Raw genomic sequence first — 21,392 nt, forward strand, 5'->3', positions numbered from 1 at the left:
CAGATCAAAGACCCATCTAATCCCATCGTCTTCTTTTCACTGTGGCCAATCAGCTGCCTGTAGGAAGCCTGCAAGCATGACTTCATTCTTTTCTAAATGTCTCATATTTTGAAGCCATTCCCCCTTTGCTGGGGGGGGGGGGACATATTAAGTCATACGAAAGCAAGGCTTTCTGCAACAAAGACCTTTATCTGGCATTATTGAGCTGACCCAGCCTATTAAGGGAGGAATCCTTTGTGACACCCACACACCCCTCCCGAAAACGATTTACTAATGCCTTCTGCACAGGTTTGCAAGGAGAGAGGTGAGCTGCAGATGCAAGCCTATACGGTTCCCTAGAACTTGGTGGGTCATGCGTGGTAGGATGCGGACCTGTGGCCCTCTAGGTGTCAGATAAGTCATCCATCATTACCCGTGGTGAGGGATGATGGGAGTTGTAGTCCAACATATAGACACCCACAGGTTCTTCACCTTTGCCTTCAGTGTGTTCCATGTTAGGGAGAGCAAGCTACTTTAACCATGCCTTTCTCTGGTCTCTATTGTGTATCAACGAACCCAGAACAGCTTGCAAGGCTTTGCCAAATCCAGTATGTTACGCCTTGGGAGCAAACATAAGTGGATTCGGTACACCGCGCTGCTGAAAGGACTTCTTTCCGGAGCCCCCAGGCAGTATCAGGACTGGGGCACAGGAGTATTTTTTGCAAGAGGATAAATAGAGGTTTTTTCAGCCCTCCTGCAATTAGGGATGGGGAGATGAGTGATAGAACCTCGCAAGGTTGTTGTGACGATTATGGAGCTCCCTGTACCATTGTGCCTAAATGCAAAGGGCCTTTTTTGTGTTGTTTTTTTGTGTGTGTGTGCGTGTGTGTCAGTGTGGTAAGAGTCAGGATTGTGATGAGCAGCTCCTGAATGAAAAGATTGGAACATGGAGCATTGCCATTGAAGTCTGGTCCAAAGTCATTTCAGAGCACTTGGTTATAGGACGTTGCCATCAGTCCTGCCTGGGTTGCCCTACTTTAGTTCTGTTTAAGAATCCTGCTTTTATTTTAGTTGGGTTCCTGCAGCTGGTTGTAAACAACAGACACCAGTCAATTGTCATTGAAAACAATGTTCATTTTTTATATATATAATATATAAATCTGAAATGTACAAGGTAGTGCTTCTAGCGCACAGGTCATGTGCTCCCAGAGTTGTTTTTCTCAGCATTGAGTGAGCAAAGACTTGGTTCAAAGTCAAAGCAAAATTCGCGTTTTCTTATCTATAGGAGTCCAGTTGCTCCTCTTCTCAGATGGAGGGAGGCCAAGTTACTCCAGGCTGCCATGTCTCCGCGTTGAGTATCTTTGAGTAATACTTATCACAAAGAGGAGCTGTTGAACGTTCTGTACAGGTCCAGAGTCCAGGTGCTATTATTAACCTCCTTATGTGTAATTGTCAGAAGTAGAGATCCCTTTCAACCAGAGCTTTTGGAGGGCTTTCAAGTCACCAGCTTGGTGTGTCATATCCTGAAATGCAAAACTTTTCAATATGCACCTCCAGCTGCATTTGAACTTCCTGCCCGCCGGGAGGAAGGCTGACACGGCCCTTTCAGCAGAAATATCCAAACCAGCAACACTGCATGAAAGGGTGACCTCAATTTTCTTACACACCCTGCTTCAGGAGCCAAGCCAGGAGGTGTTATTGCAGAACAAAGGCTTATCCTTGGTTGCCAACTTTTCAACCAGCCCATGTTGCTGTGCCTTTCACAGGGTGATTTGTGGCTCTGCAGAGATATAACATTGACCCCTGCGGTGGAGCCACTTTCCCTAACCTGATGGCCTTCAAATGACGCTGGACTCTCATCTCTGGTCAGCTCCAGCCATCATGGCCAGCAATCAGGGAAGATGGGTAGTTCAACCACATTTGGAGAGCACCAGAGTGGGAGAGGCTGCTGTGGAATAAACCAGGGCATAGCAGCTAGCGCTAATCTGAAATATGGCAGAGGTGTGCTCTAAGCAGTAGGTAATAATTGGGGGGGGGAGCGACTCCTAGCGGAACCAGAAAGTACCCAAAACTGTATTTTCAGCTGTGAATTGCTGGAGATAATATATACATCCAATGCCATGCTTGATGAATGATGACAAAGCACTGGATCTTTTGATCTAACTGATCCCCATCTTCAAATACAAAAGGGCAATCAAAAAACCCTAAGGCTAGTAAGAGAGGGATGAGATACAGAAGCAACGCTGGTTTGCTTTACAACAAAAGACCTGATGGTTCTTGCAAAAGCTTAAATTTCCACAGGATGTCTAGGTTTTTTGACATTTTGAAGCCACTTTGCTACTATGGTTGGACTGCACTTCCCATTATCCCAGACCAAGCTGACTGGGGCTGATGGGAGTGGAAGTCCAATGGGGAGGGCACCTTTAAAAAGCCACATCTTAAAAGTTTGTCTTACATATCCTTGAAGCAATCCTATTCTGTATCAGCAAGCCTTATTCAGTACTGTCATCCTGATTCAATACCATTTCTCTGCCCCCCCTCCATCCAGAAAACTCAATCATTGTGGGTGTTGTCGGGGTGTGTGGAGGTAGGTGGTACAAACCCTACAGAAAATACTATTTTGTTGCTATTTACAAGTGAATTTGAATTCAGACTACTTCTTTCCCCATAGAGACCAATCCAAGTATTTGGCGCTTTGGGCTGTAGGAAGTAAGGATAAAAACCAGTTCTTCTGAGCACGTTCAAAATCTTTTTTGGCCTCTCTCCCGATCACCAAGCGCATATGACCTGTGCAAGTGTCTGGAACAGACGAGAAGTTATTTCTCCCAAGAGAAATAGTCTGATTTCATCCCCTGCCTCTGTCGTTTTAAGAAGCCATCTGCTCCCAACGACAGGCTAGCCAAAACCAAGCAAGACAGGGTGAACTGACCAACAGGGAACCGTCTCCATTCAGAGGAGAAGGAAGGCAAAATCATTTTATGTAGACAGCTCTCCTCCGCATTGAAGAACTGAGCACCATTCAGCATTTTCCAGGGTCAGTTGTGGATTCAGCGTCTCTGTCCAGTTCCTGTTGCCACCATCATCACCAGAAATGTCCAAAGGAATTGGAACAGAGAGTGGGATATGAGAGAGAGAAAGAGAGCCCTTCCTACCATGGCTTGCGAGCTCCGTAAAAAAAGCCTTTGGGTTCCAGTGCAACCAGGAAAGCATCTGAAAACGTCTCTTTTGGAAAAATGCAAACAGAAAGGGGTGGTCACCCCACTGCAAAGGCTTAGACGTAAGCGTTCTTCCCATACTTTCCGTTGCTGCTGGCGTTAGACTCCATGCGGGGGCGAGGGGCTGTGTTGGTGGGGGCTGACAGGACACTCTTGGGAGCCTTGTATGGGTAAGTGTAGCTGTGAAGACACAAAAACAGATGTTGGGGGGTTACGAGTCGATAAATTTTGACGCGGCTTCGGCCTTGTTGCTTCCTCTCAGAATTGCCCCCACCCCTTTCCTTGCTGCTTTCATAACCATCCCACTTTGTAAGGGAACCTGTGGCCTTCCGTAGATTTGTGAGACTACAACTGCCATCATCCCTGACCATTGGTCATGCTGGCTGCAGCTGATGGGAGTTGGAGTCCAGCAACCTCTGGAGGTACCAGGCTTCCTGTCCCTGGAGAAGACAATTCTAAGCTAGATGGACAAATAGCCATAAGGAAGTCATGACAACCTCTCATTGCCTTCCCTTTTCTTTCTGGGTAATAATAATAATTTATTACTTATACCCCATACATCTGGCCAGGCCTCCGCAGCCACTCTGGGTGGCTCCCAACAGGATATTAAAAACACAATAAAACATCAAACATTAAAAGCTTCCCTAAACAGGGCTGCCTTCAGATGTCTTCTAAAAGTCAGGTGGTTGTTTATTTCCTTGACATTTGATGGGAGGGTGTTCCACAGGGCGGGCACCACCACTGAGAAGGCCCTCTGCCTGGTTCCCTGTAACCTCATTTCATGCAGTGAGGCAACCGCCAGAAGGCCCTCAGAGCTGGACCTCGATGTCCAGGCAGAACGATGGGGGTGGAGACGTTCCTTCAGGTATACTGGGCCAAGGCCGTTTAGGGCTTTAAAGGTTAGCACCAACACTTTGAATTGTGCTCGGAAACGTACTAGGAGCCAATGTAGGTCTTTTAGGACCAGTGTTATATGGTCTTGGCGCCCACTTCCAGTCACCAGTCTAGCTGCCGCATTCTGGATTAGTTGTAGTTTCCAGGTCGCCTTCAAAGGTAGCCCCATGTAGAGCGCATTGCAGTAGTCTAAGTGGGAGATAACTAGAGTATGCACCACTCTGGCAAGACAGTTTGCAGGCAGGTAGGGTCTCAGCCTGCGTACCAGATGGAGCTGGTAGACAGCTGCCTTGTACACAGAATTGACCTGCGCCTCCATGAACAGCTGTGCGTCCAAAATGACTCCCAGGCTGCGCACCTGGTCCTTCAGCTAGGAGGCATAAGTCCCTCTACCCACCCCACGAAAAGTCTGGAGCTAGCACTGCTCTCACCTCTTGTCCTGGGACAAATGGGTCTTACACGAACTGAACAGGCATCCTCCTCCAATTATCACAAGCAGCGAGGCGCTCCAGCCCAGGTAGAGGGCAGGTCCAATTTCATACCTGTATGTTGGAAACCATCCCAAAGGAATCTTGGTTAAAATCCTTTCATCACATTTTGTCAGCCAAAAGGAATTGAGTTTGCAAAAGCAAACATGAAGAAAAAAAACATGTTTGCAAAAAACATGGCATGCCAGTGATGATGCGGTTGGACTCCCTATCCCATCAGCCCCTGCGGCCAGCAAGCCCAATGGTCAGGGATGTTGGGAGTTGTAGTCCAACGCCATCTGCAGGGCAACAGGCACCCTGTGCTGAGGTCAACTAAACTACGTGGATAATAAAACTCTTTACTCTCGACTCTTACGATATGCAAAAGCAGTCAAGGGCATGTCCTGTAAAACACTGGTCAGGAACTGCAGGCCCAGGGGCCAAATGCAGCCCACCCAGTCCTCTCTAATTGGCCCATGAGACTCTCCCCAGGCCACTCCCACTCTCCCCAGGCAACGCCTCCTCTTTTCAGGCCACACCCCCTCTCTGGTTCCACGAGGCACCCTAAATGCTTTTGCCTGAGTGAAATGTGTCCTTGAAGTCTGCTAATGCTAATTTATTTAAGTATTTTATATATGACAGTAAAGTCATTGTAAAGAAAGACCCGGTCATTAAGACAGTCTAGAAAGAAGACCTGCTTCTCTTCCCCTGTTTCATTGTTGTTCGGGGTCCTTTGATCTGACACCCCACCCCCACCCCTCCTGCCGCTTGGCAGACTTACTTTGTGCCGACAAAGAGGGGGTTAAAGAAATCCCGGGTAATGTTGAAGGCATACCAGGAGATGGTCACCATCCCACAGATACCTGAGCAAGGAGAGAAAGAAAGGTTGTTTAGGACAGGACGAAGCCCTGGCACATCTCTGTGTACTAAAGAGGGGCGCTTTTGGTAGCTCAAGCAGACTGTCAACAATCGCCAGCAGAGGAGGACAAGACTTACTTGGGAAAGAACCAGGGGTCAAATGCGGCCCTTAGGTTTCTTCAGTCCGGCCCTTGAGATCCTCCACAAGTCACAGCCTTCCTCTGCCCCCTCCTTGAATGTTTTTGCATGGCTGGAATGCGTCCCTGAACTGTGATGATGCCCAGATGTAGGTGTGGGTGGGTGGGTGGGTAAGCACATCCATGTATGTAGAAACTTCTGGTGTTTGTGTGGCTGGGCATATGGTCCACACAACGTTGTTTATTAAGGAGATGAGACCCTCAGGCTGAGAAAGATTTCTCCCCCAGTTTTATTAAATCTCCCGATGTGGCAGGAGATAAAATAATGACAACTTTCCCGGCTTGTTCTGTGTCTCCTGCACCGCTGGGAGACCCCAACCAGGGGTGGGGAACCACTTTCAGATGGAGGGCCAGGTTCCCATCTGTCGGATCTTCCAATAGACACATGGCAATGTTGGGTGGAGCCAGAGGAAAAATGGGCATGAGCAGCTGATGTCCATTTTGCATCTAGCTTTCTACAGTTGGCTAGTTCCTCCACACACCCCTCTGTGAACACAGCACTTCTTTTGCCTTTAGAGCAGCAATTTTAGGGAGAAAAGTTTGTAGGGTTGATAGTTAAAATGCTTCCGAGTAGCAGACTCTTATGACAGAATGCCTGGTTTTAAGAAATAGTTTGGCTGTGCAATGCATTTAATTCTGTTTTATGTATTTTGTTTTTTCAGTGGCTTCAGCTACACAAATAAATAACATCTGTACATAATGTTCATACCCTCCCTTTTCTTATTCTCCATCCAAGCAAGCGAGAGGCCTTGTCAGAATTCAAGGACCCATTGCAGCCAAGCAAAAACACTCTGGGAAGGATAGGTAAGCGTCAGGGACTGAGCAGAGGAGGAATGGTGGATACTGCCTCCCCATCCTGACCCTTCCAGGGAGGAGGAAGAGGAAGACAGTATAGATTTACAACAGGGGTTTGAGGGAGGTCACAGCTCAGAGGCAGAGGAGAGGAAAAGCTGGGAAATCATGGGGGAGCCAGAGCAACACCTGGCTGACATGTAGTAATTAGAAAGCATTCCAGACCCTCCATTGACCAGAACCCGGCGAGCCTTAAAAGTAGGAGAGCAAAGAGCTCAATGACAGAGGCACCCATAGAGAAGACGATGAGGATGACGAACGAGGAAGTGAGAGAGATTAATTCAGGACAATGTCATTATCCAACAGGCTGGGTTCTATAGCCTCTCTCTGAAGATTGAAATAAAAAAGGATGGTAAAAAACTATTCCTTGTCTTTATACTTTCCAGGGCAACCAGCTAGGAGCCGCTGATAGCATCCTGACAGTAAGTAGGACTGCTAAGTGGGTGGGGCTTGAGGAGAGGGGTGTGTCCAGGGGGCAGAATCCCCAGTGCCAGATAAGAGAGGTTCCCCACTCCAACCAAAAGGCTTATGAACAGTCTCCAACTTTGAATCCAGGAACATTGCTCAGCAAGTAATTTCCGTCTTGGTCAACAGTCGTTAGGCTCCCTCTTTTCGCTCCACTTACCAGCCAAGATGAACATGCATCCCGCAAGAGCCGCCATCTTTGCCTTGACGTTGGGGTTCCCCTCTGCCACCTTGGTGCACTGCAGACCCAACATGCCGCACAGGATCCCCAAGAAGCCCAGCACCAACGCACTGATCATGAGGGCTCGAGATGCCTGCAGGTAAGCTGGAGAGGAATAGCGAAAAAGCTGGTCAGGGTTGACCCAGGCAGAACTTTCCAACACAACCCTGAAATTTGAGTTCCCAACTCAGGAGCTGCCACAGAGAGCGCACACTCCAGGGCCACAGCCACCATCCAAACTTCTGAGGGTGGTGGAACAAATGAGAGGGTCACAGAATCATAGAGTTGGAAGGGACAGCGGGGTCATCAAGTCCAACCCCCTGCAATGCAGGAATCTTTTGTCCAACATGGGGCTCGAACCCACAACCCTGAGATTGAGAGCCTCATGCTCCTCCAAGCTTAGGGTCTGTAGGGAAGGAGGTAGTCTCTCAAGTTATTGGGGGCCTGAGTCATTTAGGGCTTTAAACACTAATGTGAGCACCTTGAATTGGGCCTCACAATTGCTCAAAGTGCAGCTGTTTCAAAACAGGAATGAGTTCTAAACTTACAAGCCCTAAACACAGTAATCTGGCAGCTGCACTTTGGAGCAACTGAAGAGCTCTTCAAAGGCAGACCCACGCAGAGCGCATTGCAATAATCCGATGTGGAAGTTACCAGAGCGTGGAGTTCAGTGGCCAAGTCATCTCAGTCCAAAAAGGGCCATCTCCCCACCTCCTGGATGTGAGAATTCGGGTCGCCTCACACCTCTGTCTGTTTGGGATTCAATGTCAGTTGACTGACCCACATCATCACCACCTCCAAGTATTGCTCTAGCAGTTTGCAAGTATAAAATCAATTATAAAAACCCATAGGTAACTAAAATACACAATAAAGCAATTCCGGGAAAACATCGCTAATTGAAATTTGTAACACAAAACATGGCAAAACAATCCGTTATATTTTTTTCTGCCTCCCCCCACCCCCTGGACATGGTATTAGCCCCGAGTTCCGGAAAGGTAGCTTTTGGAGTAAAGCAAAGGTGTCATTTGAGGAGTTTTTCACACCTGTGGTTCTGCCCAGTGGTATAGCTCTCTCTCTTTCTCTCACAGACACACTATACACACACTGAGGGCTATTGTCATATAAACAATGAAACCGAGCTGTGCATGCCAAAACCACAAATCCCTTTACCTTTTCTTTGGGGGGGGGTGTGACTGTTTGAACCCTGCTGATAATGCTTCCCACAAGCAAATAAGCCAAATCAATGGCTCTTTAAAATGCCATTTTTAACCATTTGACCTTCCGCATATCACTTTTGTGTGTGTGTGTTTTTTAAGGTACACAGAGATAGAGGCCGGGTGCATGAAGTTGTCGCCCTGCGCTACTGCGTTTTGCTCCATGTTAATTGGTTTAATTATCCATTGATCTTCTTGCTTTTTGATCCTGCCTTTCTTCCATCAGGGAAACCAAGGTGATACATTGTGCGGTTCCCTGAGCACAGACCAGACCCAGGTTCGCTTTAGTTCCAAACAAGATGGCCGCCTGATGTCCTCTCAATCCACCCCCTAGAGCAGAACTTGAAAAGTTCCTTTTAAAAAAGAACAAACTCAGGTTTATCCAAAAGGAACTAACGTTCACATTTTAAGAAGGCAAACATGGATGTAGCCGGGGTGGGGTGGGGGTTATGAGGCAGCTGCCCCCCCCCCAAATCAAGTAAACAAATAAAAATACTTAACTAAAGGTAGAAATTGAGGAAGAAACATCATGGACAGAATAATTGCCACACACAAGAAGAACAAAGAGAGAGTTTGAACGCTTCACCTGTGGGACTATAAATCATTTAATGTGTTAATGCGGATGGAAGTTGTTAAAATTGCAGTTGTGTCATAAGGGTTTGTTATTCTGACTGGAGTGTAATGGAAATTTATAAGATTTTGGAATGCAGAAATATAGTAAATCATCAAATCATCAACTCTCGCATGTGGGGGGCCACCTAAATTGTATAATTTGGCTTTTGAATGATTGGCATTATTAATGGTATTATAATTTGGCAATGTTAAAATGAGCCTTTGATTGGATTATTGTAATTGAAAATTTATTTTAAAAAATATTTTCAAGGAAAAACAGAAAAACTAAAAGTAGAAATGGTACAAAGATTTTGACAGCTTTTTCTGAGCCCTTGGGTTCAAAAGAACGTAATTGGTAACAACCGCTGCTGAGACATTTCATTCTGAATCTGCTAGATGGAACCAGACAGAGGATGGTGACAGGAGGGTGTCCCACCCCCTGCACAACATAAATCCTGGCTCCTACATCCATGAAGGCAATGGCTTTTGAAAATGTGGGCAATAATTTGCAGCAGACAAGTTCCCTGCTGAAAAGCCCCCCCAGGAACAACACAGAATCTCCCTGATAAGAAAGGAACAGCTGGAGCATGTGGATTCCACTACCCAAATGGCCTCAGTCCAGTATACCTGAAGGAGCGTCTTCACCCCCATCGCTCTGAGGTCCAGCGCCGAGGGCCTTCTGGCGGTTCCCTCATTGTGAGAAGCAAAGCTACAGGGAACCAGGCAGAGGGCCTTCTCGGTAGTGGCGCCCGCCCTGTGGAACACCCTCCCACCAGATGTCAAAGAGAAGAACAGCTACCAGACTTTTAGAAGACATCTGAAGGCAGCCCTGTTTAGGGAAGCTTTTAATGTTTAACAGACTATTGTATTTTAATATTTTGTTGGAAGCTGCCCAGACTGGCTGGAGAAACCCAGCCAGATGGGTGGGGTATAAATAATAAATTATTATTATTTCATTATTATTATTTGACTCTGAATCCTTGTCCAGCATTGTCATACAGTACATCTCACTCTCTCGCTATAGGAGATCTGCACTCCTCTTCCTCCATCACACTTTCTGCTTCAATTCCAGATCTTTGCTGAAGGGTGGTAGGGGAGACGGATTGTGCCAGAGGAGGTGTGTCTCAGAGAATAAACAGGGAAGTAAGAAACAGGTTCTGCCATTCCCCGCTCACATCCTTTTTGGCCCAGACTCTCCTGTCTGCCAGTCTGAGGACAGCTCTGTGGTCATCAGTCCTGCCTCAGTTCATTGTCCAGGTGTTGAAATCTCTTTCTTCCCACCTCCACCCACCCTTCTTTCCTGTGGCAAACACGCTGACTCACACATAGGCCAAGTAGCAATGGCTCCCACAGCTCAATAAACTCCAGCTGAGCTGAAGAGAAAAGCCAAACTTTCCATTTGCACCTCTCTGAATTTTGCAGTGCCGTTCTCCATCCCAGTAATGCACCAGGGTGATGTGTGCATGAAAAAAGGCATGTTGTATTTGTGAAAATAGCATGCAAAAAAAAAAAAAGTTTATTATTAGTGGAAAGTGCTGGCAAAAATGTAATATACAGAGGTACCTTGGCTCTCAAAAGTCTTGGTTCTCAAACACAGAAAACCTGGAAGTAAGTGTTTCAAATGTTTTTTGGAAGCCAAACGTCCGATGCAACTGTCAGCTATTGTTTCCAGGGCACCTGCACCAATCAGAAGCTGCACCTTGGGTTTCAAACATTTCGGAAGTCAAACGGACTTCTGGAATGGATTAAGTTTGGCGCTTTTGTTTTTGCTATTTATTTTGCGTTTTTGTATCTAAGGCTTTTTCGGTTAATTTGTTTTTGTGACTGTGTGGAACCCAGTTCAGCTACTGATTGATTGATTGATTGATTGATTGATTGTTTGATTGTGTGACTGTGGAAATGGATAAAAGCCCCTCATCCAAACAATGACTATCATCAGTGCAGGCAAGAATTTTTTTTAAAAAAAAATATCATCTACAATACTGCCTTGTTTATTTTATAGTACAGTACATTGATTATTGCTTTCATGTTATGGATCAATAGTCTCGTTAGATAGTAAAATTCATGTTAAATTGCTGTTTTAGGGGTTGTTTTTAGGGGTTGTCTGGAATGGATTAATCCATTTTACATTACTTTCTATGGGAAAGTGCACCTTGGTTTTGGAATGCTTTGGTTTTGGAATGGACTTCCGGAACGGATTAAGTTTGAGAACTAAGGTAGAAGTAGTAGGCAAAGCCACATACAAAAATGTGTATATTGGGTGGGTGGGGAATCACTGGTGATTTTTTTCATGAGACCTTTTTTTTAAAAGTTGGATTGAATTTAAGTTTACTTATTTATTTGCAGAGTTAAAAATTGGTAACTGATGTCAAAATGTAGAGAGCTGAACTGGAAGACTGGAAAAGTGAAACATTGGGAGAGAACAAAATTGACAGATTAGCTGTTCCCTAGCAAGGAGGATGAGAGATAAGTGTGCTGCAAAGCCTGTCCTGCACTCCCTAAAAACTGTCCTGCTGTCCTCAGGTGCCCTGAAGGATGCTGTCCTCTTGCCAGTGATGAACCAATATTCAGGTACCAGGCTATTTGTCATCTTTATGTGACATGGAGGATGTTGGAGGCACAAGGAGGACCAGCTTGTCCTTTGCCCAAGGCAGCAAAATGTCTTTTGGCTGAGCCTGTTCCTGCTCATGATGGGGTGATTGATGACCCAGCAGGAACAGATCCCAGGAGAAGGAGGGATTATGGCAAAGAAGGCCTCCTCCAATTGATTGTCCCCCTCCCACTGACCTGCACCTAAAGATGGGAAGGGAAATTTGATCCCATTGGCATTTAAAGGGGAACCTACCTAATTCACATTTTCAAAAAGAAAAAGCAAACCAAAACACAACAAAATAAAAAAATTCCTTCCAGTAGCACCTTAAAGACCAGCTAAGTTAGTTCTAACTTACTTACTTACTAACTAACTCCAACTAACTAACTTAGTTGGTCTTTAAGGTGCTACTGGAAGGAATTTTTTTATTTTGACTATGGCAGACCAATACGGCTACCTACCTGTAACCAAAACACAACAGTGAGCCATACTTCAAAATTCACACTTCTGTGAGTTTGGCATTGCTGTTCTTCAGCTTGGCAATGTGTACAAAAATGCAAACACCAGAGTGAAGAATTCATTTATAAGTGAAAACAAACTATTCAAATGTATTTGTGAGCCTAACATATACTAATGCATTCTGCTGGGGAGAATTGCTCTGCAAAAATGACAGATTTCAAATTTTTTTGTACATGAAGCAAAATTGCATGCAAAAAAAGTGTTAGGATAAATTCACACTAAGAATGCTAGTGAATTTTCATGAGTTCTTTAAAAACAAACAAATCACAAGCTGGTGTAAATAACTGATTTTAAAAATATTATTATTATTATTATTATTATTATTATTATTATTATTATTACTACTACTACATTTAGATCCTGTCTTTTCTCAAGGGGCTCAGGGTGGCGTAACAGGGCCTCTCCAATCTATCATTTACAACAACCCTCTAAGGTAGGTTGAGAGTGAGTGACTGGCTTAAGGTCGCCCAGCCACTACACCACTCTGTATCTCAGTGTAAAGATTAGAAAAAAACCGAGATGCTGAGAGAAAGCAACGCGGCCAGATTATTCCATCCCTAACCGCACAGGACCATCTACTACCAATTGCCCCCTCTCAAAGTTGCTTTTATATTAGTAAAGCACAACAAAGCGCTCCTGTTAATGATACAAGCCAGCCAGCCATGCCCTTTCCCAAGTTACTCCATTCCATCCCTCTCTCCTTACTGTCGGTCAGCATTCTGCGGCCACCAGGTTTGCTCGGTTCTTATTGGGCAGAAGCTCTTTTTGGGGGTGGGGACTTCTCTCCCTTAGTCCTGCCCCCCTCCTAAAGCGTTCTACATATCTGCAGACTTTAGGGTTCTTCTAAGGCCGCCCGTGAGCTACATAACCGACGGCACTTAAAGCCTGGACATCGGAAACAGAGGGAATGGTCACAGGCAGAGCAACTGAATACACCTAGCTGACAGCAGCCTGCAGCGGTTTGGAGAGATCACAAGCATCGGTGGCAATTCGCGCACAGTACGCGCCACGCCTTGCATCGAGCTGCGGTTAAAAGCACAGCTGCGTGAGCAGTTGGCAACCTCGGTTTGCACACAGTCGCCAGCCCCCTTCTGCCCCCTGGAAAGGACGGCTTTTGTTTTGGTTTTTTCCATGATGTTACCTTCCCCACGTGCCAGCAGATACACAGCTGTTCTGAACGTTTGCAGCTAGCAGAACCGTTCTGCAAATAACCTTCCAGGATGCAGACTAACTCAACAACCCCGTTTGGCACATGAGGTGACAGTTGCAGCCAAAAGGCAGTTTATTCTCTTTATAGGTTACATTTTCCTATCGGAGATCATTTCATTGCTCATCGCTGCCCCCTGCAGGGCCTTAGGAGAAACGCTCATAATCGGCATCTTTTTTTTCTTTCACGCCCTCTAAGACAGAAGCGCTTCCCCCAAACCCCAGATGTGTAGGGGTGCGGAGAGAGAAAAGCACTCTGCACATGCCCCAGAGCACTGCATCAAAATGGTTCAGGACTGTGTGTGGGTTTTTTGACACAGAAGTCTAATTCCATCATGGTCAATCGAACAGGTACTGTACCCATATCGCACACACACACACACACACACACACACACACACACCCCACCGCCCAACAGATTGTCTCTTCCGCAGAAATTCCACGTGGAAAACTCTTTGTAGCGCTGCCTTAGCTCGATGCTGACGGAAGCTACATCTGTTGAATTTCTGCCTGTCATGCAACTATTCAAAATCCTGGAGAATCTTGGCAGAAAGATGTAACAGAAGGTTTCAAGCCTGCACCGAAGCCAGATCTAATGGGAAAAGGAGATTGCTCTGCACATGCTCAGAGGAACTTCTGTCATGGCTTTTGCATGCTGGCTGAAAGGTCCGACTGGCCGTTGGTTATATAAGCTAGTATAATACACAGGGCATGCTGACTTGGCAGTTTATCCCGGGGCAGAGTTTAAAATTCTGGATCACCCTTTCTGGCAGCCTTCGGCGAACTCTTCTTTAGATTCGCTATACAATATGCAAACTAATAACAAAGCGCCTCTGAGCATGGGCAAAGGACTTAAATATACCCAGCTAGCACTCCTTCGGGGTGACATCCCAGCTGCCGCAGGCAGGTGGTGTAACAAGTGTGGTCCCCCTTCACCCCACTTTCCAGAAACGAATTTATAGGCGAGGCATCCAGCCTGGAGGAAAGGGGTAAAGAGAAGAAGGGATCTCTTAGGAATTTGCTGCAACAGGTTCAATGGGAAGGGACTCTGCCTGGGTGGGTTTTGCCCAGAAACCCACCCTGATGCCTACTAAGAGCTGCCCAGCAGGAAAATAGACCTGTGCGTGGGTGGAAGCGGGTAGAAAAGAAACTATTCTGGGATGCCCAAACAGGAGCAAATGCAGCTGCTATTCGGAGCCGTTTCCATGACCCCTTGGTGCCATTCCCATGGCCACTCGGAATCATTCTCCATGGCTAAAGTGAAAGCACTTTGTTAATCTAAGGAACTCACTGCCACAGGAGGCAGCAATGGCCAACCAAGGTGGTGTAAAAAAAGGATTAGACAGAAACATGGAGGAGAGGGCTGTCGGTGGCTCCTAGGCAGGATGGTAAGCTCTGCCTCCTCTACAGCTGCAGGCAAGAATGCTTCTGAAGACCAGTCACTAGACACCATAGGAGGAGAGAATGCTGTCGTGCTTGAATCCTGCTTGCTGGTTTACCACAGGCATCCGGTTAGCCACTGGGAGAACAGGATGCTGGGCTAGACAGGCCATTGGCTCATTCCAGCAAGCCAGGCATAGGCAAACTCGGCCCTCCAGATGTTTTGGGACTACAACTCCCATCATCCCTAGCTAACAGGACCAGTGGTCAGGGATGATGGGAGTTGTAGTCCCAAAACATCTGGAGGGCCGAGTTTGCCTATACCTGCAGCAAGCTCTTCTTGGGTTCGTATGTCGTATAGTGTCCTTCCCATAGACAACACATTTCATTCCCATGGCCACCTGATTCACTCCCATGGCTACCTGGTGTCATTCCCATGGCCACCTGGTGTCTTTCCCATGGCCACCTGGTGTCATTCCCATGCCCACCTGGTGTCTTTTCCATGGACATTCACTGTCATTCCCATGGCCACCTGGTGTCATTCCCATGGCCACCTGGCGTCATTCCCATGGCCACCTGGTGTCATTCCCATGGACATTCACTGTCATTCCCATGGCCACCTGATGTCATTCCCATGGCCACCTGGCGTCATTCCCATGGCCACCTGGTGTCATTCCCATGGACATTCACTGTGATTCCCATGGCCACCTGATTCACTCCCATGGCTACCTGGTGTCATTCCCATGGCCACCTGGTGTCTTTCCCATGGCCACCTGGCGTCATTCCCATGGCCACCTGGTGTCATTCCCATGGACATTCACTGTGATTCCCATGGCCACCTGGTGCCATTCCCATGGCCACCCGGTGTCATTCCCATGAGCATTCACTGCCCTTCCCATGACCACCTGATTCACTCCCATGGGCATTCGCTCTCATTCCCATGGCCCATGGATGTCCTGCCAATGGTCACCCGGCTGCCACTCGCCTTCCCACTTCCCTTATGCATGGATGCCAACCTGCCTTCCTGTCCTGCGAGATCCGAGGACCCCTCCTCCGCTTCCCTCCCCCTCCGCTCACCTGGCAGCTCCAGCAGCGACTGGAACTCCCAGCAGTTGTAGACGCCGGTGGAGTCGGTGGCGCAGCTCTGCCACAGGTTCTCGAAGATGGTGGAGGTGGTGATGACGTTGCCGGAGATGGTGGAGACCCTCCAGTAGCTGTTGAAGAGCGTGATCCCCAACATCCCGCAGCCGATGGTCGCCATGAAAAAACCGACGGTCTCCAGCATCACAGACATGGTGATGGAGAGGAGGAGGACGACGACGACGAGAGGATGATGGCGATGGTAAAGGCAGATTATGGGATGGCGAGAACCGGGAGCGGAGGGGTGGGTGGTCTGGCAAGGAGGCAGGCAAAAGGGAGAAGCCCCGACGGCGAAGACGCGCGGCTGCAGCAGTGACACCCTTCGTCGAGGTTTCCTTTGGACTCGGATACTGCGCGGGCTGGCAGGTAAAGGCAGAGGCAGCCCCCCCTCCAAGTGACGTCAGGATCTGGACCAAAGTCCACCCCCCTCTAAGAGGCATGGGGAGGAGGGATCAAGAAGGCAGGTGCTTTTGGGGTGGGGAGAATAGCGGGGGTGGAGCCGCAGTGAAAGTTACCCCCTCCCTCCCACACACTTTCTCTCCAGATGTTTGAATGCGCTCGCAGGATCGGGCACGACGATCGCGTATCTGCTCGGGCAACGCTCCTTTTTGTGATGGGGGGGCGCGGGAGATGTAAGACGCTACGTGTGTGTCACACACTTGCACAAGCACCCAAGAACGCCCCCTGTCTTCTTTCAGGTCCGGGAAAGGCGTGGGAGGGTGATGAAGATCCGGCGCGCGGAGCGGAGCGACCCCTTGGACGCCAGAGTCCCGTTAATATTGGACAGTTTCGCTACCTGTCCTGCTAAATTTAACAACCCGAGACGGACATGAGACGGTCCTTTGTGTGTGAGACACTGGGATGAGTCAACGCTCCTGGATCCGGCCACACGCAGAGTCCGCTGTGCCGGTTGCACAATATATTGGACAATCGAATTGCATTGTATTCCACGGAGCTTCCTCCTTGGTTAGGGCGCGCAGGAGTGCGGCACGATGCTTACTGATAACGCTGAACGCACATTTAAAGCCCTTGGGGGGGTTCTCAAAAGCATCCTGGGAAGAGTAGTATTTTTAAGGGTGCTGGGAGCCGCGATCTACAATTCCCAGGATTCTTTGCGGGGGGAGTCATTAAATTCTGGAGCGCATCCTCGAACTCCGGTGAAGAGAATGGAGGCGAGATGTGTCCTTGCATGTATAGCCTACGGTACAAAGGTGAGAGTCACGTTTTGTCTCTGGCTCTGCCCACTTTTTTTACCTCTCATCCTGTTCGCCACTGACACGTGTCAGAGATTGGGGAGAAAGAAGGGGATCATGGTCATAGACAGGCTTTATGTTGGGGGGGGGCAGAACCTCAGTTAGTTAAGTATTTTTATTGATTTACTTGATTTAGGGAAGCAGCTGCCCCCCTGTCCCCCTTGGCTATGCCCAAGGGGGGGATTGTAGAATCTTAGAGTCAGAAGGGACCTAAGGGTCATCTAGTCCAACCCCCTAAATTTTCCTTCTTTTACATAGTGTGTGTAGGGCTTTTATGCCAGCGTCACATGAATAGGTTCTTCATCCATCCATTTGTCAGTATTCATTGGCGGTAAGCGAGATTGGGGAGCCCAGGGCCTGGTCGGTTGCGTTGGGTTGACTGCAGGGAGTTTTGTTTGCGTGAGAGGGGGGAGGGGTTGTAGGGTCAAATTAGCCATATCAATTCGTATGCTGCTGGCGGGGTTATGTGTGCACAGTGGCATAGCGTGGGGGGTGCAGGGGGGGCCGGCCGCACCGGGCGCAACATCTGGGGTTTAGGGTTAGGGGGCGCATATCCACGGGTTAGGGGGCGCAAACCCACGGGTTAGGGGGCGCAAATTACTTGCCTTGCCCCGGGTGCTGACAACCCACGCTATGCCACTGTGTGTGCAATAAAGGGGAGCCAAACTGGAGCGAAGGCATCCTCTTCCGTTTGTCCCCGTGCTGATTTCAATTCAGCAGGGCTCTTTATGAAGTCTTTATCATCTTGACTTTGGCTGGATCAAGGCCCACATTTGCTGAATTGGAATCTCTCTCCCTCCCCACTCCTCTCATAATAAGCCTGAGCTACACATGTTGTTGGGTGACCCTGGTGTTAGAGGCTGTGTGTGTGTGTGTGTGTGTGTGTGTGTGTGTGTGTTACCATCTGCTTCCTAGCTTTCCATCCTGTGTTTGCTTTCCATATGTGCTTCCTAGAACATTTTCCTATTTGCCATGTGGTCCCCCACCTTCCTCCCATTTATTTATTTAATATATAGTCCTCAAATAGAGGACATATCAGATATTAAACTGATAAGAACAGATACTACACTTGATCTTATCCAAAAGGCCCAAGGGAAATGGGACACATAGAAAGCCAGAGACAGATTTAATTGTCTTTGACGAAGACCCCCCGATGGTCCCAGGACTTCAGAAAACACCGTTGATGCCGGGAAATTGGGAAAATGCTGCAAATCAACCCCGAGAACAACAACACCGTGCATATCCTAAGAATGGTTGAATCATTTCCGAACCAGTGGGAGAGCTGATAACAATTTCCCCATCACAATGAAGCCAAGCCAGTTATGGAACGAGTAGCCTTAACTTCATCTCATGGAACATAGTGGATTGGGCCAACAATCTAGGGGACGAGCCATTTCATGAATACAGTGGTGCCCCGCAAGACGAATGCCTCGCAAGACGGAAAACTCACTAGACAAAAGAGTTTTCTGTTTTGGAGGTGCTTTGCAAAACGAATTTCCTATGGGCTTGCTTCGCAAGACGACAATGTCTTGCGAGTTCCTGCTGGTTTCCCCCCCCCCTTTTCTAAGCCGCTAAGCCGCTTATCAGCTGATCCGATCAGCAGATAAGCCGCTAAAAGCCGCTAATAGCGCTAATCCGCTAATCCTTCAATGGGCTTGCTTCGCAAGATGAAAAAACCGCTAGACGAAGAGAATCACAGAACGGATTCTTTTCGTCTTGCGAGGCACCACTGTATATAATAGGGTTGGACATAATAATGCTGCAGGAAACTTGGGCAACTGACAACATAGTTTTCGACAGTTACGACGCCTATGAAATCAAGGCCTCTAAACCGCTCGGAAGGGGACGACCGAGGGGGGGGGGGCTAGTAATTCTGGTTTCCACTCAATTGGCGTCACAAGTTACTGAGTGCTCAGTTTCCGAGCAGCCTGCACTGGGGATCACTTTGCATCTGGAATCCAAGAGTATTATTCTTGTTTCAGCTTATATCCCACCATATACAGTGCAAGCACAGATAGAGAGCACGTGGCGTAAATTCCATAGTTCCCTTTATTCCCTACAAATTAGGCACCCTGGATCGCCTTTTTACCTAATGGGAGATATGAATGCCAGAATAGGCTCAAATGATGATAGCCTGGAAATAAAATCCCCAATATTAAGAGATCTAAAGGAAAATAGAGCCCTCTTTCTAAACCCACCCCCGCTTAGACATTCGAAAGATTGCCAAATCAACTATGCTGGATTCTGCCTGGCTTTTTTACAAATAAGCCTTGACCTCATCATTGCTAATGGGGCATTCCCCGGGGACAGAGAAGGCGAGTACACATTCATAAATATAAATGGAGCCAGCACAGTAGACTACTGCCTCACTAACAGAGAGGCCTTCGAATCAATTAAAAAATTCACCATAGATAATAGGACTGAAAGCGACCACCTACCTCTAATCATCTCCACTACTGGCCAAAATTCAATTCAGCGCTCTCACATAGAACATGAGGTCATAGATAAAGCAAATTATCCAGCATTGCGTAGGAAAAATTGGACACCTGAGATAGCAATTGCAGTTGAGAATAGATTGAATACACAAACTGCAATTAAGTTAAGATCAATTATAATAAACAATCTATCAATAGACTCCTCCCTGACGGCTTATGAAAATCTCATTGAGTCCTTGCAGGATGTGGTTTCGGTTAACATAAACTCAGCCGGCAAGCCACGCACTGCAAAAGGGTGGTCAAAGGTTGGTTTGACCAAGAGTGCCGCACAAAGAAGGAAGCCTTAAGGAACGCTTATTTGGCCTATAGAAATGCTGGATTAAACTACTTACCTCCATCTTATTTCAAAATCAAAAAAGAGTATAAAGCCCTTTGGCCTCAAAAAAAAAAGGCAGTCCGAACAAAATTCCTGGTCCCTGCTATTGAGTGCCTCACTAAACAATGAAACTAAACTCTTTTGGCAACTGGCCTCCGGCTCAATGAAAAATAGTTCCTCAGCCCCCAGCTGTGACATTCCAGCTCAGGTTTGGGAGAATCACTTCAGAAATATATTTATGGAAAATCCAAACCTCCCTTCCAGCTTACAGGAGGATGACAGGGCAGAATTGTCACTGCTCCCTAATTGGAGGCCGGTTACTGTGGAGGAAGTCCATACATTAATTGGGAATCTGAAGAGTGGAAAGGCTCCGGGGAAAGACTTTATCCCAGCAGAGTTGATTACATCAAACCAGCACTGGTGGGCTCCGCTTCTGGCAGCACTCTTTATGGTAGTAAATAACTCGGGTAAGGTACCATATAGCTGGAAACATGCTATAGTAGTTCCAGTCTTTAAGAAAGGCCACCCAAATGTACCTTCCAATTATAGGCCAATTAGCCTGCTCTCAATAATTGGGAAGCTATATGCCCGTTTCCTCAGTAGCAAACTGACAACTTTTCTAAATGAACACAATATACTATCTGAAGCCCAGGCAGCTTTCCGTGAGAACCATTCAACAACAGACCACTGTCTAATGCTGTCCTTCCTAGCTGAGAAGTATACCAGGCCTCTACAGGGTAAACTCTTCGTGGCCTTTATGGATCTGAAATCAGCATTTGACTCCATCCCCAGATTCCAGCTATGGTCCAAATTAAGTCTGATTTTGCAGGACAAACGACTTCTCTTTCTCATAAAAGCCCTGTACAATGGAACCAAACTGCAGGTCCGATGCGGTCGACAGGGACAGCTATCGAACAGCATCGAGATGACTAGGGGGGTGAGACAGGGTTGTATTTTGGCCCCCACATTGTTTTGTCTATTCTTAAATGACCTAGAAGAGAACTTAATGGACCCAGATAGACACACTCCAAAAATAGGAATGAGAAGGACCCCTCTGTTGTTATATGCTGATGATGCGGCCATCATCTCACGTTCCAGACCGGGCTTGAATTATCTGTTGAGGAAATTTTCTGATTACTGTTCTGGAAATGGTTTATCCATTAATTATGAAAAATCTAAAATTTTAGTCTTCAGAAGAAGATTCTCCCGGGCTAAATGGGTGCTGGATGGCCATAACCTTGAACAGGTAAAATACTTCAGTTATCTAGGGCTCACATTCCATCATACAGGATCTTGGAAGCACCATTGGCAAACCTCCCTTCAAAAGGCGGAGATTAAAAAGCTAGCCATACATAGATTCTTCTTCACAAAGGGCAGCAAATATGTTCCAGCAGCCTTAAGGGTTTTCAACGCAAAGCCCGTTTCCCAACTCCTGTATGCAGCAAATGTCTGGCATAATGGGGACCTGCTAAAGCTAGATGGCTTTCAGGCAAAATTTATACAATCTGTGCTGCAGGTAC

At 47.2% G+C, this 21,392-nt stretch overlaps 1 protein-coding gene across 1 annotated transcript; it reads right to left on the reverse strand.

Moving 5' to 3' along the window:
* Positions 1-1,092: 1,092 nt before the first annotated feature.
* CLDN15 (claudin 15) lies at positions 1,093-16,146 on the reverse strand. The gene is made up of 5 exons (XM_081168201.1): positions 15,746-16,146; positions 7,088-7,252; positions 5,337-5,418; positions 4,520-4,630; positions 1,093-3,374 (listed from the first exon to the last, which is right to left on the reverse strand). Exons 1-5 carry the CDS (start codon positions 15,960-15,962, stop codon positions 3,251-3,253), a joined length of 699 nt encoding a protein of 232 aa, XP_081024327.1. The 5' UTR covers positions 15,963-16,146; the 3' UTR covers positions 1,093-3,250.
* Between the last annotated feature and the right edge of the window lie 5,246 nt (positions 16,147-21,392).

Source organism: Podarcis bocagei, assembly GCF_964188305.1.
Source record: "Podarcis bocagei genome assembly, chromosome: 13".
NCBI classification, from domain to species: Eukaryota; Metazoa; Chordata; class Lepidosauria; order Squamata; family Lacertidae; genus Podarcis; species Podarcis bocagei.

Excerpts from the sequence above, each read along its gene's own strand:
- CLDN15 (XM_081168201.1), bottom strand. The coding sequence starts at position 15,962 with ATGTCTGTGATGCTGGAGACCGTCGGTTTTTTCATGGCGACCATCGGC. Across the intron at positions 5,419-7,087 it reads ATGCATGTTCATCTTGGCTG|GTATCTGTGGGATGGTGACC; the intron begins GTAAGTGGAGCG and ends CTCCTTGCTCAG. Across the intron at positions 4,631-5,336 it reads CCCCTCTTTGTCGGCACAAA|GTATGAAATTGGACCTGCCC; the intron begins GTAAGTCTGCCA and ends TCCAACATACAG.